Below are 17,244 nucleotides of genomic sequence, written 5' to 3'. Positions count from 1 at the left end.
CTTCATTAATGGCTGCTTATGTCACAGCGCGGCCATGACGGTGTCGTCCGTCGTGTGCTTCGTCACCACATCATCGTAAATGCCGCATACGGGTCGGCGTTTATGAATGGCTTATGCAACCGGTCGCTCTAATTAAACACAGACACAGCAAATAAATGCCATTGTCTGGCAGTGTATTAAAGCCTGTCGAATACCCAAATGTCAGCTAGTCACGTTTGTGCGTGCGTGCGTACGTCCGACCGTGCGTGCAGCTTGTGCAACCATTTAGATGTGGAAAGCCTACGTACTCTATATATATTGCAACATCTATCTATCTATCTATCTATAAATGTGTGTACGTACGTCTGTAATCCACGTAACTCGAAAACCGTTCGCCACACCGACTTCAGGGATTGCAGTGCCCGCTGTCAAGTCCGTCGGATAGCCGGTTGTCCAGAACCAGCACAAAAGACTATTCCCGGGACCTGGTCAATTAATGATCACACCTGATCACCCCTAGATCTTCATAATATGGGCTGTTCTGACATCACAATGATTGTTCTGACATCTGCATAGACATATTAGATATAATATAGACATATTTGGGCATGCCTGACAAATAGCTCCATATATGGGCATAAAAGGGACACAGACATAACTGGGTGGGGCATGGATTTCCAACTTGCATCGTTCAAAGTAGGCCAGTGCCCAACGGGCACCGCTGTAGTTGAAAAGAATGCAGGTTTTTCAGGAGCTTAGGTTAGGTCTTAGAAGGTGTTTTTTAAATCAGCCTCAGGTCTAAACTAAACGGGATAAAGTCTGTCTGTCTGTCTGTCTGTCTGTCTGTCTGTCTGTCTGTCTGTCTGTGCATCACTGCGTATTCGCGCAGGCGTGTCAATGCATGATGAGCGTGCATAATTGCGTGTGCTTGTGCATGTCTGTCTGTCCATTTGTACTCACGTGTACGTACGTATGTATGTTCACAGTACCCACACTTCCTGAAGAGAGACGCCAACAAGCTCCAGATCATGCTGCAGCGTCGGAAACGCTACAAGAACCGCACCATCCTGGGCTACAAGACGCTGGCTCTGGGCCTCATCAACATGGCCGAGGTAAGCTGAAGGTTACTTTAGTAACTACAGTTATTTAATGGCTCTGGGCCTCATCAACATGGCCGAGGTAAGCTGAAGGTTACTCTAGTAACTACAGTTATTTAATGGCTTTGGGCCTCATCAACATGGCCGAGATAAGCTGAAGGTTACTCTAGTAACTACAGTTATTTAATGGCTCTGGGCCTCATCAACATGGCTGAGGTAAGCTGAAGGTTACTCTGTCTAGTGACTACAGTTATTTAATGGCTCTGGGCCTCATCAACATGGCCGAGGTAAGCTGAAGGTTACCTTAGTAACTACAGTTATTTAATTGCTAATTTGCAACATTAGCCCAAGACGTAGACAAATGGCTACTATAAGCCTCGTATAGAGCCACGCTGCAAATGTTATGTTCTGTATTCACTTGACCTTCATTCAAGCTCAAGTCCGTCCACAGCACATTAAATCAACTGTGTTTTGACTTTTACCACTCTATCCCTTCACAGCAACCATAAATCAAAACATTCAGTACATTTTTTGCTAATTGTGCACAAAGCAACCCCCCCACCCCCACCAAAAAAGAAGGCCTGGTCGTTCGCCCATGGTACTATACTGTATGTAGGTTGGTCTTATGAGGATATAGTGTTTTGAAGAGCGGAGGTTGTGAGCCGAAGGAGGTGTGGGGAGGATAATTCCTCAAGAGGCGTGTTGCCATGGATGCACTGATGAGTTAACACTTATGATGCTGCCAGAGTTTGTCAAAATATACCGTAGGCGCTAGAGTGCCAAGCAGATGAGGCAGATATTTCTCTGTTAGAAGCGTTAATATTCCAAACGAGATGCCTGGTTGAGTCAGAAATGAGGACAGAACATCGCCGTTCTGATCAAAACCATGGACAGCGACGTAGATTCAGAGATGATAAGACAGTTTTGTCGGGCCGTAAACAAGCAAGTGAATTCAAGGAAGTGAATGATGTGCGCATGCGCAAAACATGTCCAGTAGCGCTGACCAAGGTGTTGCCTAGCAACGGGAGCTGTCAAAAAATGGATTATAGCGATCCCATTGTATATAATTAAAACGGAGCTGAAGATGCCTATACACATCGTTAGCACCCCGCGTTTTTTATTGAGAGGACGTGCTGTGGACACGTTTTTAACACAAAAGCTGTTAACAACATGTCGTATTGGGTTCGGGGAAGAGACGGGAAGCCTGCCGGTGTTTTCTGTGTGTAGAACCAACAGGATGTTCCTCTGAGGAGCGAGGACGGATCTCACGCTGCCTTCGTTAACTTACTGATGGTGTGACCAGACTACAGAGAGAGAAACGCACACACACACACACACACGCAGACGGACAGTCGGACACCACCAACACGCAGACCTGATGACACACCGACACATATGCGTGTGTGTGACACTGACACTTGGTGGTGAAAACCAACCAAACGCTATTTTCGTGCTCCGATGGACGGACGGACACAGCCAGCCAGCCAGCTAGGGACCCAGGGGGACACACAAAGCTGTCTATAGGAGTGGTTGCACCACTCTAAACAAATACCATCAACAGCCTCCTCTTGCCTTCTCTTGCCCCTGGTCATTTGCGAGATGACTGTATCCTGGACACTTATTGTTCTGCTGTTTCACACGTAGTACACCACACACACACACACACACACACACACACACACACACACACACACGTGAGTGCGTGCGTGCGTGCGCGCATTCCTTATTTTACACCACCCCCGACATGTGTACATTTTAAATCCACCTGTGTGGTTCGTTGTCTGTCAAAGAGAACAACCTCACGGCAATGAATTATGTTTCCTTCAAGGTCGTCACTGAATTCAGGGTCTGCACTATTTTTGAGTGGTGCAACCACTCCTACAACCAGGAATGTCCGTATCATGTATCCGTCAAGAGCACGAGTGGTGTGTGCATGCGTGAAATTGGAACGACAGAAGTATGTGACATGGCTGCCACCTGCTGGACGCAAATCCAACTGCTGACTGTCTAGGTTCATTGATATCCATAATAAAGCAGAGATAGAGAGAGAGAGAGAGAGAGAGAGGAGGGGGGGGGGGAGAGGGGAGTTGCACCACTCGGTTCACACAGGTGTGATTTTTCCATTTTCTTAAAGAAACGTTCATTTGAGGTTTGTCATTTACATACTCTGATTTGCAAACCAGAAGCTCATTCATGTTGGCTTCCACAGTGTGAAAGTATCGTAATTCCACAATTCTCATTTTGGCGCTCAAAGACTCACACAAATTGGCTCACAAAATGTCCAAACGCTTCTGGCAAAATGTCCGTGCTGCTCCAGTCTCTTCTCCTTATGCAGCTTCTGGCAAACCGTCTGTATTAATCGGAAGCACTGGAAATGATTATGAAATTAAGCAGATGCGCCCGCAGTTCCGTTTCGCCTTCTGCAGTCATGTAAATAAAGTCCTTATGTAAATTGAATTAGTCGAAGTCTAGCTTGCTGCTTTGAAGAAATGGAAATGTGTTTTTTAAAATATGATTCATAAGTTTAATACATTTCTGTAGCTCTCTCTCGTCTTTTCTTTTTTAAATCTTATCCTCTGCTTTTCTGATCATGAACCAATCCTCTTAGCTCATTAACTTGACTTCAAAACTCTGCAATTTGAGAACACTACGTTCTCTAAACAAAACATTAATAATAAGTCTAGGGTTTTTCACTTGACTGCCGTAAAGACCAAATGATGTTTTCCAATGATGTTTCCCGCCGCAATATTATGCTTTTGGCATTTTCTGAAATGGGATTTTGAAGTGGTTTTGTTCACTTAGACACCTGTGGCGTTCTGGGTCTAAAATGATACACCCTCAGTGACTCACCGGCACAGTCACAAAACAACCATAATCCTCTCCTTACACTGTTGGCAGTTTGACCTGCTGTTGTACAAGGAATGGATGTACAGTATGGATACAGTAGGATACTATGCATTGATTGTGTGTGTGTGTGTGTGTGTGTGTGTGTGTGTGTGTGTGTGTGTGTGTGTGTGTGTGTGTGTGTGTGTGTGTGTGTGTGTGTGTGTGTGTGTGTGTGTGTGTGTGTGTGTGTGTGTGTGTCATAGTCTTTTGAATAGTTTTCATTTAGTTTTAGTCATCTGGAATGTTTTAGTGTTAGTTTAAATCTACAGTTTATTTAGCCGACTGAAATTAATTTTGGTGGGCCTTGATGCCGTCGTAATGACTGATTTTACATCAATACATCAATGAAAATAGCCGATCTGCTATTTTCCGCATGCAACCAAACATATAAAACGACCCTTCTACCCTTTGTTGACGAAACTGTCAATATATTTAGTCTTGGTTTTAGTCATCGTAGCTTTGTTTTTATGTAGGTCCTGGGTTAAATGTTTTTTTAATATTGTCCCCCCATCCAGGTAATGCAACACCCCAGCGAAGGAGCCCAGGTCCTGGGCTTGCACAGCCAGCTGAAGGATGTCTCTCTCCCCGTGGCCGAGGTGCGAGTCTACTCGCTGTCCAGCCAGCCCATCGACCACGAGGGACCCAAGGCCAAGATGTCTGGTGAGAGAGCCTGCGTGTGTGTGTGTGTGTGTGGGAGGCGAGATGGGAGCGGGTCAATAATGAGGAGGAACATTGTCCCAGACCAGATGTCCCCCTTTGCGTGGGACAGTCCCTCATTTCCAAGACTTTTCAGGCGTCCTACAAATTGAGACCCTGTCCCATTGATTGATTGATTGATTGATTGAAATATGTATTAACAGTTTGCAAAATTGCAGTACATTTCAAGCACAAACTCAATACAAAGACTGTTAACTGTGAGTGGACAACCCAATTAAGCATTACACTTATTTACAAGAGGGTCCACCTTGTTCAATTCATCAAAACATTTAGAGACGTACAAATAGACACTTCTATATAGTCAAAGAACAGAACAGGAATTCATCATAAAGGAGGTCTTAATGACTGTTGGTAGGGCGTTCCACATTTTGGTGGCATAGGAGCGAAAATAATTTAGTCCCTTGTTTGTGCCAAATCTGGGTTGTACATGGTTCGTTGCACTCCCTCTGGTGTTGTGGGTGTGGACTTCGTTAACATTAAGGAAGTATCTAGACAGGTACATGGGTATCTTAGTGGTGTAGCGAATCTTGTGGACCAGACCCATTGCAAGATGCTGTACTCTGTCGTCGACCCTAAGCCATTCCAGCCTGTCAAAGTGGGCAGGGGTGAGGTGGGTTTGGGGGGTGAGGCCAAGTAGGAGCCTGACCAGTTTGTTTTGGGAAGTCTGGCTCTGGAGCCTTGTTTTAAGGGCCTTTGAGGTGCTGTGGTACCAGGAGGTGCATGCATTGTGACTGGCAGGCATTAGTGTTGAAATGCCCTAATAGTTTCTGGTTGAAAACCACTGCCCTACTTGATCATGCTACATCGTCACGCAAAAACATTAAAAAAGTACTTTTGATATATATATTTATATCCTTAAAAATAACAGTTTTGCACATGGTTGAGGAGGTTTCATACTGTATATGGGATTGACCCGTTAAGAACCCCCCGACCGACCCAGGAATTGATCTAGCATAGGATTCAGAAATATCCAATGAATTCAGTTAAAGATGTTTCTATAACTCGGCTGTAATCTTTTGAAGAGGTCTAAATTGTTGGTATAATTATGTTTGAACGATGCATGTGATGATCGACAGTATTGGTGTGTCGCAGCAGCGATCAATACTATGATCCATACGTCACCAGTGAAGGGATCGATCGATCCAGGGAGGGTTGTGGGAGTTCTTCACCCTGGATCAATTTCAGTCGAGATGAAAAAACATTTATTGGCAGTTCTAATCCAGCATTGTATTTTGGTGGTGTGTGACTGTGGCTTTGCTACTGTGACACTCCAGAACAGAGGTGGGCAACGTTGATGATGCAAAGGGCCACTATAATTCCACACTCACTCCAGAGGGCCACGTTGCATATTTCTGTCGTAGCAAAAAATAGCCGATCTACAAGCTCACGTTTTGAGCTTGTAGATTGTCTATTTTTGCTTTTTTTTTTACATACTACACTAATGAACACAGCATGTTAGCATAACGATGAAGACATTGAAACTTGTTTCTCTCCACTTTTAGTTGGTAAACCGGCGAGTTCTCCGGTAATCGGATTACATTAGATAATTGACACTGGGTGAAGAAATGGGTTGCAAAATCGTGGGATAATAATTTAAAATGACAAAAAATTAAAGTTTGCAAAGTAAAGTAAAGATACTGTGTGCATTTAAAAGAACACACTACAATACATTCAGTATCGGCATCGCCACAGCCTGCATGCTGACACAGTGCTACTCATCCCGCGGCCTGTGGGCTGCATGCGGCCCCTCAGAGAAAGTGATATGGCCTGATGATGTCAGCTGAGTATTAACCACTTGTACTTATTTATTCACCTGTGATGATCTGTTCATTCTCTTCACATTTTTGTTAATGAAGCCTCACTTTGTAACTCATCATCATTGATCACAATGTTTTTGTCCATTGAGGTTTGGCCTTGTAGATGGAAATGTGGCTTTTTTTTACTGTGCGTTTACTTCATTTTTAGACTAGTCGTGTAGTCTGTTACAAAATAAATTCATACATTTAAAAAATAATGCTGACATTTTTAGCCTGCGGCCCTTGGACTTTTGGAATTTTGTCGAGTGGCCCCTGAGCCAACTTAAGTTGAGTAGCCCTGACCTAAACGCTGTTACAAGAGGGGGGTGGGTTTGTTGACAAGCTGTCATTTTGCGGTAGCACACTGAGTGATGTTGAGCATGTTAGAGTGAATATCTGTCCGTGTAAATGGAACCATTAGAAATGGTGCATGGCTGCATGTGATTAGATGGTGTATGGCAGTGGTTTCCAAACTTTTTCCTGTCAAGGACCCCCAAATCGACACTCATTAGCCCGCGGACCCCCATTTGAAGAGATATGCCAGGGACCCCCAAAAGAGAATATTTTTTACGGCTCTAGCAGTGATTCTCAACCTGTTTAATTTCAAGGACCCCCCAGTTTGACATGCATTAGTCTACAGCAGTTGCGTTTCCAGGAATTACATTTTGGGCAGGCAAGAATTACATTTTGGGCAGGCAAGATGTGTTAATTGTCGTCTCCCCGTGCACAATCGTAGCACTAAAGGTTTTCAAAGAGATATACCTGCCAGACGAGTAGGATACAAAGGCTGAAAGGCATGCATTTACATTCCAATGGTGATTGAGGGTCGCGCTCTACCGCAACGGCCAATCAGCTGTCCACTAATAGTTCTCAGGTCTTCTTTTTGCCCTCTCTCTTTCTCATTGTATGGATTTTGGCCAGGCAGAAAATGGATTTGAACAGGCGGACGCCTGCCCTCGCCTTATTGTAGATACGCCTCTGGTCTACGGACCCCCCATTTAATGGCATTTCTAATCTCTGAAACCCTGATTTTTATTGTAAAATCAAAGTTAATGTAACTCTGAGAGTGTACAATTGGAGCCAAATGGACCCATCAGGGTCCATGTGGTTCCATTTGTTCCATTTTGTTCCATTTGTACACTCTCAGAGTTACAGACCCGTAAGGGTCTTTAGCTGGGGACCCCCTGGAACTCCCTCAAGGACCCCTGAGGGTCCCCGTATGGCGCGTGGGACTGCTGGGACCATCCGTCCGTCCGTGCCCGCCCTCAGTGGAACCGCAGTGCTCCACGGGTTGCACAAGGTGAAATATACTGCCTACAGTAGTAGAGAGCTTAAGGGTGCCAGACTCCACAAAGGGGAACTCATGAATATAGAACATTCCCACTCGCATAATGTAATATTGACAAGGTACTAGTCCACTTGCCAAAATGTGAACCCTGGCATTTTGAGTACCCTAAAATGTTATGTTAGAAATGTTGAGTATGTGTCCCCTGTCCCCAGCATGTAGAAACTGCTGGATGCTAACTTGCATATGTTGAGCAATTTTCATAATTGGCATAATATGTGAGCTTACCATTGACAACCTATAAAATGCAAAATATTCTAAATGTCATCATGCTTTAAGTAGCATACAGTATGTGGCATGTCAAACTAGGAGGTTTTCATGATTCTGAATCCATTACTGTGTACAAAGAGGCTCTACGCACACCAAACTGACCAAAGTTCTTGTGGCGGTGCCGGCACACAGGAGAAAACTGTAGAGGAGATCTTGAATAATCAAGAAGGTGGCCGCACACACCAATAGCCAGAGTACCAATATTTATTATGACAGCAGGTAAGACAGGAATATCCAACGTTTCGGCGGTTAAGCCTTCATCAGGGAATCCATTCCAAGCATTAGTTTTGTACAAAAAACACTCTTTGGACTAAAAACGGCCATAGCAGTCATCACAAATGTGATGAGCTCAGCGCATTTGGGCCAAGGAGTGTTTTTCTTTTTTGTGTAAAACTAATGCTTGGAATGGATTCAGAGTCATGAAAACAAATACTTTTGCACTTTTACTCAAGTGAATTTTTAATTCCAAACATTCACTTCATACATAACAGTATTTCCACATTGCATTATTGATACTTTTACTTAACACTGGTGTTGTTGGAGAGAGAGAGAGGGGACTGTCAACTTTCTGTGGTTATCTGATGCCAGAGGACAGGAGGAGGTGGAATTAGAAAAGGAAACGACTTCTCTTCCTAACGAACGTCTCTCTAATGTCGATGCAAGTATCAGTTTATCCCTGAATTAAACAAACACTCGACGGGGGAGAGTTGGGATTGTAACTCGTTGTACTAACAACACACCCATCGTAAGTTACACTGTCATCCCATATTCTTCTCAAAGAGACGCTTGAGAAAGAACAACACCAACGATCAAACAACAACCACAGGTCTTGTCAATGTTAGGTCTGTCCCACTGAATGCGTATAATCGCCTAATCGCAATACATCTTTAATCGCAATGATCTGAACGACAGTTAATCGGCAAGTTAAAATGTCATAACCGTGTCAATGCCTCATCCAAACCTCATCCTATCTGTTCTCCTATCTTCCTCCTATCTCCCCCCCCCCCCCCCCCCCCCCCCTCCCCCAGACCGTTCTCCAGACATCGACAACTACTCAGAGGAGGAAGAGGAGAGTTACTCGTCGGAGCAGGAGGGCAGCGACGACCCCATCCACGGACAGGTGTGTGTGTGTGTGTGTGTGTGTGTGTGTGTGCGTGTGAGACTGTGTGTGAGACTGTGTGTGTGTGTGTGTGTGTGTAGTCTCTCAAGACAGACTGTTGCCGCTGTTTTCCCGAATATTTGACGATGGGAGACTGACAGACTATGGTGATCAGAGAGAGAGAGAGAGAGACTATGGTTATCAGTGTGCGAGGCTACACAGACTGAGAGGGGGTGATAAGGAGCGAGCGATGAGGCTCAAAGGGACGGATGAATAGATCAATATGAGGGAGGGGGGGGGGGGGGGAGCACTGCAATGTGAAAGAAAAGGGGACAACAGGTGTGTGTGTTCACTTCAGACAAAATATCACAATGATGTTTGACTCTTTCTTTCTTTCTGTCTTTCTTTCTTTTCTTTCAGTATTTGTTTGATGAAGATGATGAGTTGAGGAAAAAGAAGCCAAGACGAAAGCTCACCTCCAACGCTGCCATTACCAGGGTAAAAAAACCTCTCTCTCTCTCTCTCTCTCTCTCTCTCTCTCATATGTCTTCTCTGAGATGGTGACATTACCAGACAATGGGAATACGTCGCTCTGTCCATCCACCACTTTAGTCCCAAAATGTATACACATCCCTCCCTCTCTCTCTCCATCCCTCTCTCTCTCTCTCTCTATCCCTTCCTTTCTCTCCCTATCCCTCCCTCTCTCTCCCTGTCTCCATCCTTCTCTCTCTCCATCCCTCTCTCTCCCTATCCCTCCCTCTCTCTCCCTGTCTCCATCCTTCTCTCTCTCCATCCCTCTCTCTCCATCTCTCCATCCCTCTCTCTCTCTCTCTATCCCTCCCTCTCTCTCCCTATCCCTCCCTCTCTCTCCGTCTCCATCCTTCTCTCTCTCCATCCCTCTCTCTCTCTCTCTCTCCCTATCCCTCCCTCTCTCTCCCTGTCTCCATCCCTCTCTCTCCATCCCTCTCTCTCCATCTCTCCATCCCTCTCTCTCTCTCTCTCTATCCCTCCCTCTCTCTCCCTATCCCTCCCTCTCTCTCCCTGTCTCCATCCTTCTCTCTCTCCATCCCTCTCTCTCTCTCTCTCCCTATCCCTCCCTCTCTCTCCCTGTCTCCATCCCTCTCTCTCATCTCTCCCTCCCCCTCTCTCCCTCTCTCCACCCTTCAATCTCTCCATCCCTCTCTCTCCCTCTCTCCCTCCAGAGTTGTTCATTTAGCAGTAAAAGTGTTTTCTTGTTGTGTAATTTGGGCCAATTTCCAAAAAAAACAAACACGGTGACAATTTATCCTCAAACCACCCTCTCAGATGTGTGTGTGTGTGTGTGTGTGTGTGTGTGTGTGTGTGTGTGACTGTGTGTGTGTGTGACTGTGTGTGTGCGTGCGTGCGCAGGAGTCAGTTATTAATGGTGTTCCCCTGTGGAGGTCCTAGTGGTTGTCACTGCTCTTCAACAAATCACGCACGCACATACGCACGCACGCATGCACGCGCACACACACACACACACACACACACACACACACACACACACACACACACACACACACACACACGTATACGCTCCAGGCATACAGTACAGATGCACCGACGGTTCAATATGTCATCTCTGCCACTGCAGGTGTAATGACGTCTCTGTCACACGCACATACTGTACTAGTGCAGTCCTGGCCTCCTTACCCTGGCTTACGGTGAATTTCAGGGTCCAGTTTTAAGGTACTGGTGCTCGCTTTTAGAGCTATGCATGGTCGGGCCCCAGGTAATCTCTCAAGATCAGATTCTGTGCTGCGCTACCGAATCTGTCAGCAAGGCCGCTCAGAATGTGTATATACTGTTGATAGTGGGAATGAAAACACAGGCACACCACAGGAAGTGGAGGGCTGAGGGCGGACCAAACAGGCCAACATCCTGTTATACACATTCTATTGAGGCCTGCCCCCAGAGGCAAATTCAAATGAAACAAACAGGATAGAGTGCTGTTTTTTCTTTTTTTTTGCCGATGGGTTCCCAGATTGGGCCCCAGGTTACCTGATTGACCTGGTGCCACGTTATATGTGCCTAGGTTCTGCAGAACAGGGTCTGTTAGACCGCACCCTCCACCAAACTAAAACCCAAAGGTGATGAATCATTTCAGGCTGTAGCAGCCAAACTCTGGATGGCTCTTCCACTTTAGCTCTGAGATTTATTGCACCCTCTGTGGACATTTTTAAGAACTGCCTTAAAATGTTTGTCTTTGAACAAGCATTAAATGCTTGTTCAAAGAGGAACATCTTGCAAACCATCACCGTGGGCTCACAAATCACAGGACTGTGATAGTACATATTTTTAAAGTCGTTGTACACACACGCACATACAGTATGTGTGTTTCAAAAGTTCACGCTCACACGTGCGAAGCGACGCAATTCATGTCTAATAAGGAAGCAGATGGAGCCTCATACACGTGTGTGCGCGCGCGCGCGCGCGCGCACACACACACACACACACACACACACACACACACACACACACACACACACACACACACTTGAGTCTGAAGAGTAGGCCATGAACTCAGACTCGCCTAGTTTCCAGCTGTGTGTCAAATGAGGACATACTGTACTGTACCTGCTCCTACTGTAGAATGTCACATGAGGAACACCACATTCACTCCACAAAAAGGACAATTATTCGAAAGAAAAATACATTTTTCAAACAAATGCAAACGAATAGCAGATGTACAAGCTGAGCTATTTTTACATGTGCATTGTCCGCAAACACAACATTTCAGAATAAAACATCTTGGATGAGAAGATCCTCATGTTGTGTTCTCACGAAACAATAAATGATTCACACATTTTTAATATACTGTATATAGTTTTATTTCTTTATTCCTCTTTCCTTGGAGTAAAAGTATAATATTTTGATCTGAGATCTATAGTGGAGTACAAGTAAAAGTAGTAGGAAATTGGAAATACTCAAGTAAGTATACAAATACCCCAACATTTTACTCAAGTACAGTACTTACTGTAAGTATCAGATTGCCCCCCCCCCAACCCACCCCCTGCACTGCATTTCCTCTGAAACAAACAAGAAAAACAAGCCTGGCTTCTCTATGTGGGCGCAGCACCACTCACAGTTAGTCAGCCGCACATTAATTCAGTGGTTTGAATACCCAGATGTTTGTGCCATTCTCTTCTGGCTGTGTGTTGTGATTGAGGTGGGCCGAGGAGGCGTCCAGAAATAGCACACCACATCTACGGAACATCTGTCATAGATACTATTGATGTAATCTCACCCCACCCACCCACCCGATCCCTGTGGACTCCCCCAGAGTTAGTGTCCAAGTGTCCTTGAGCAAGACTCGTCTGAACCCCTAATTGCTCCCGATGTGCAGGTTGGTGCCTTGCATGGTTGTGTTGTTTGTGTGAATGGGGTGAATGTAATGCGCAATCCATGTAAATCCATGTACATAAATGCACCATTTACCTTTTTTACATAACGGTTTTACAAGTGAAAAGGTGGGTGAACTTGTTTTTGTGCATAGTTCTAATATAAAGTCTCGCCGGCCTTGATTTCTTCTTTATCGGCGCACACACGTACGTACGCACGCACAGTCTCACACGCACACTCCATCTTGCACAAGGCAAGGTAATCGGTGGATCTTGTATAGATAATGGTACCAGCAGATGAAGTCCATCACATTGACGGGTCAATACGGGAAGCTTGGCTTCCTGACGTTGTACCTAATAACTACCTCCTCTCTCTCGGCTCGCTGATGTGTGGCCAGCGTGACAGTTAATAACGTCCAGGCTGTGTCTCCCATGTCTTTGTTCAAGTCTCTCTGCCTCTCCTTTCTGTATCTGCACTGCATTCTTCTCTCGCTCTGTCTCAATCTTTCTACCTCTCTCTCACACACACGCACACACGCGCACGCACACACACACACACACACACACACACACACACACACACACACACACACACACACGTTTTTGTTTTTATGCTTCGTTTCCTAGTGTAATGTGCTTCACTGTCTTCCTGTTTTTGTTTTCTATGTTTAGTGTGCGGACTGCGGATGTAAACTAGCATCTTTGCTAAATCCGGTGTATACTTACGTTGCATTCGTATGTAATTCATATGTAATCTCCCTCAGCGCCACGTTTAGCCGCTGTATATTTACCCCTTTTGGTGCATGAATTATGTTATACCGGTACTTTAGCTATTGGAAAATAGCAGATCTACAAGCCACTTGTAGATCTGCTATCCACTAACTTGTAGATCTACTATTTTTCGCGATACATGGTCCAAGCATTTCCGGGGGTCCCCAGCCAAAAACGTTGAGAACCCCTGCTTTAAAGATGGGGTGGCGTGACCCCCAAAGAAAAAAGACACGATCATCAGCTACTATGATTATACTAGGAGGAAGATTTGGAGAACAAAAGTGTACAGAAAGTGTTAAAAATGTTTTTATGTGGCCACAACCACCAGTTCATTAAGTATACCTGGTTTTCACATTAGCAGACAGTGGCCTTGTGGTTAGAGTGTCCGCCCTGAAACTGGGAGTTTGGGGTTCGATCCCCGGCCGGGTCATACCAAAGACTGTAAAAATGGGACCCAGTGCCTCCCTGCTTGGCACTCGGCATTAAAGGGTTGGATTGGGGGGTCAAATCTACTAATCAAATGATTCCCGAGCGCGGCGCACGCTGCAGCTCACCGCTCCTTGGCTGCGGCTCACCGCTCCAAGAGATGGGTCAAATGCGGAGAACAAATTTCACTGCGGTAACGTGTGTGACAAATCGTATGACTTTGACTTTGACTAGCACCACCCACCTGAACTTAAGCTGTTGTATGATAATGTGGGAGGGTTAGGGTTATGATGTCACTAAAATGGTGTTATTTCGATTGGGCCTTTTGACTCAAAGGCTTTAATCTTTCAGGAAGAATCCAAAAATACACAGACATATTTGATTATTATAACCACACCTGGGGGTCTATTAGAGTAATGTTAACGCCATAGACACAAAAGTTTAAAAAAAATCACTGCACTCCATCTTTAATGTTTTGTACACAACTTGAGGCCTCTTATAAGCCCTTCCGGCTTCTTGCCTCCTCCCAGCACTTTCTTTTTTTTCCCTACGTATCTGCCTGCCTCCTGTGAATCATTTTATTTTTGTTTAATTTCATTTTATTTTGTTCTTTTTGTTTTGTGCTAAATAGATACATCAAGTCAAATAGATACTTTCGTTTTCATCACAAGCGCCGTTACAGTTCCGTGAGGTTTTATTTTATTTTATTAAGCTCCTAAAACATTGATGTTCTGTATGATCACCTCAATCTGCGCTTCAATTCCGAGATGGCAGCAGTAGCAGCATGCAGATCTGCTACTTTTGATGCTTTCGTGTGACGTTGTAGTAGTATTATAAATAGTTTACGAGAAAAAACCCCCACAAAGTAAAAATAGAGATACAAGGCTTCTTCTGACTTCTGAGTGACATCATCGACGATAAGATATACTATATATATATTCCCAGAGTTTCTCATGCTATCTGCTAAGTTATTCTGTCCTGTTCTACCCCTTCAGCAACCCAACATCAAGCAGAAGTTTGTCGCCTTGCTGAAAAGGTTCAAAGTGTCTGATGAGGTAGGCACCACCTTCTCGCGCCTCTCTCTCTCTCTCTCACTCTCTCACTCTCTCACTCTCTCTCTCTCTCGCACACGCACACCCACACCCAACATCTAAATGCTCTAAAAAGTGCTAGTTAGACCTGGTATATGTTGTGTGTTTGTGCGTGTGTGTGCGGTGTACCAGGTGGGCTTCGGTCTGGAGCATGTGTCCAGGGAGCAGATCCAGGAGGTGGAGGAGGACCTGGACGAGCTCTATGACAGTCTGGAGATGTACAACCCCAGCGACAGCGGCCCAGAGATGGAGGAGACCGACAGCATCCTCAGCACGCCCAAACCCAAACTGAGGTACTGTGCACAATCCATAGACCCAGACCTACACTGAGGTACTGTGCACAATCCATAGACCCAGACCTACACTGAGGTACTGTGCACAATCCATAGACCCAGACCTACACTGAGGTACTGTGCACAATCCATAGACCCAGACCTACACTGAGGTACTGTGCACAATCCATAGACCCAGACCTACACTTAGGTACTGTGCACAATCCATAGACCCAGACCTACACTGAGGTACTGTGCACAATCCATAGACCCAGACCTACACTGAGGTACTGTGCACAATCCATAGACCCAGACCTACACTGAGGTACTGTGCACAATCCATAGACCCAGACCTACACTGGGGTAGACATACACTAGACATTCAAACCTTGTGTGGACTTACAACAAGAACATTATTATCAGAAATGTCCATCCAAATCACACGCAAAATACAAATTCACTGACCGAAAGAGGCATAGGCTGAAGCACAGTGCTAATTCTTTAGCCTATCCCTATCCTATACAATCCTTAAAAACAATAAATACTTCAAACGAGAGGGAATCTGTCTCTTGAGCAGCATGAAGACAAATCAGGGGGGCGGTTTCATCTTCCAAGATGCAAATTAGTTGATCGTTAACAGCATTCACGCACACACACACACACACACACACACACACACACACACACACACACACACACACACACACACACACACACACACACACACACACACACACACACACACACACACACACACACACATACATACACATACACACAGGTAATAAAGGACACGAGACAAGGTCAGGCACCTCTTGGATAGACAAAGCTGACAGAACTGGTTACCAAATTATGCCAATACAATGCCCCCTCTGCTGGTCGAAGTGAGAGTTGCAATGCAAAAATGGTTACTCAACAACCAAACCTGTAGTCTGACAGCATATCCTGTATTCGCTTGAATCCTGTATTATTTGAAAGCAATACTGTACCTTATGCACAAGTTACTTTAGTTACTAATCTTTATCGCCGCTGCTAAATTACATAGATGCACTTTAGATCTTTGTACTTTCCTTTAATGCTTTGTTTCCTAATGTAAGGTACTTTTTGCTTGTTTTGTTTTATGTTTTTATGTGGAGACTGCGGATGAAAATGAGCATTTTTGCTAAATCTGATGTATTTACATAGCATTTATGTAATGTCCATTAATATGCATTGTCCCGTCTAAATAAACAAATAAAGTAAAGTAAAGCAATGCCCACTCTGCTGGGGAAAGTGAGTTGTTGCTGTGGGGCTTTATTTGACATGTAGCCTACTACAGTTTAGTTTCATCTCAGCCAGATCTAAATGAAACTCCAGCTTGATTTTGAATGGAGTCAAACTAAGTGATTGAAACACACTTGGAGTAGATTTACATCCGCAAAGTGGCTTGCCTGCTTTCTTAGGCTACATTTAAATTAGCCTACACTTTAGTTTAATCTCAACCTGATCTAAGAATGACAACCTCCTGTGTGTGTGTGTGTGTGTGTGTGTGTGTGTGTGTGTGTGTGTGTGTGTGTGTGTGTGTGTGTGTGTGTGTGTGTGTGTGTGTGTGTGTGTGTGTGCCCGTGTGTGTGCGTGCGTGTGTGTGTGTGTGCCCGTGGGCGTGTGTGTGTGTGTGTGTGTGTGTGTGTGTGTGTGTGCGCGCAGGCCTTTCTTTGAGGGAATGTCCCAGTCCAGTTCCCAGACGGAGATCGGAAGCCTGAACAGTAAAGGCAGTCTGGGTCGAGACACCTTCAGCCCGGTGAGTCACATGAAAACACCACTAGGATCCATCCATCCATCCCCACACACACACACACACACACACACACACACACACACACACACACACACACACACACATGATGTTGTGTTGGTTCAGCAGGGAGAAGCTTTGGGATAAATAACCCCACACACATCACATCACATCACAACCTCCCGCTGCATGGTCTGGAGACTCCATCCATCCATCCATCCATCCATCCATCCATCCATGCACACATCCATCCATCCATCCATCCATGCACACATCCATCCATCCATCCATCCATCCATGCACATCCATCCATCCATCCATCCATGCACACATCCATCCATCCATGTACACATCCATCC

At 45.1% G+C, this 17,244-nt stretch overlaps 1 protein-coding gene across 2 annotated transcripts in view; it reads left to right on the top strand.

Annotated features, from left to right (window-relative positions):
• The window catches only part of pacs1 (phosphofurin acidic cluster sorting protein 1), an 89,354-nt gene that overhangs the window by 49,631 nt on the left and 22,479 nt on the right, over positions 1-17,244 (top strand). The window contains exons 4-10 of one of the 2 annotated variants that reach the window (XM_083788541.1): positions 966-1,091; positions 4,478-4,622; positions 9,119-9,210; positions 9,610-9,687; positions 14,744-14,803; positions 14,972-15,132; positions 16,798-16,891. In XM_083788541.1, the coding sequence (XP_083644667.1) occupies positions 966-1,091; positions 4,478-4,622; positions 9,119-9,210; positions 9,610-9,687; positions 14,744-14,803; positions 14,972-15,132; positions 16,798-16,891 (756 nt within the window). Of the gene's footprint in view, positions 1-965; positions 1,092-1,346; positions 1,364-4,477; positions 4,623-9,118; positions 9,211-9,609; positions 9,688-14,743; positions 14,804-14,971; positions 15,133-16,797; positions 16,892-17,244 lie in introns of those variants that run through there. The other variant, XM_083788542.1, reaches the window with a different exon arrangement.

Source organism: Protomyctophum parallelum, assembly GCF_964188405.1.
Source record: "Protomyctophum parallelum genome assembly, chromosome: 18".
In the NCBI taxonomy this organism is placed as follows: domain Eukaryota; kingdom Metazoa; phylum Chordata; class Actinopteri; order Myctophiformes; family Myctophidae; genus Protomyctophum; species Protomyctophum parallelum.
This window is presented reverse-complemented; position numbering and strand designations above follow the sequence as displayed.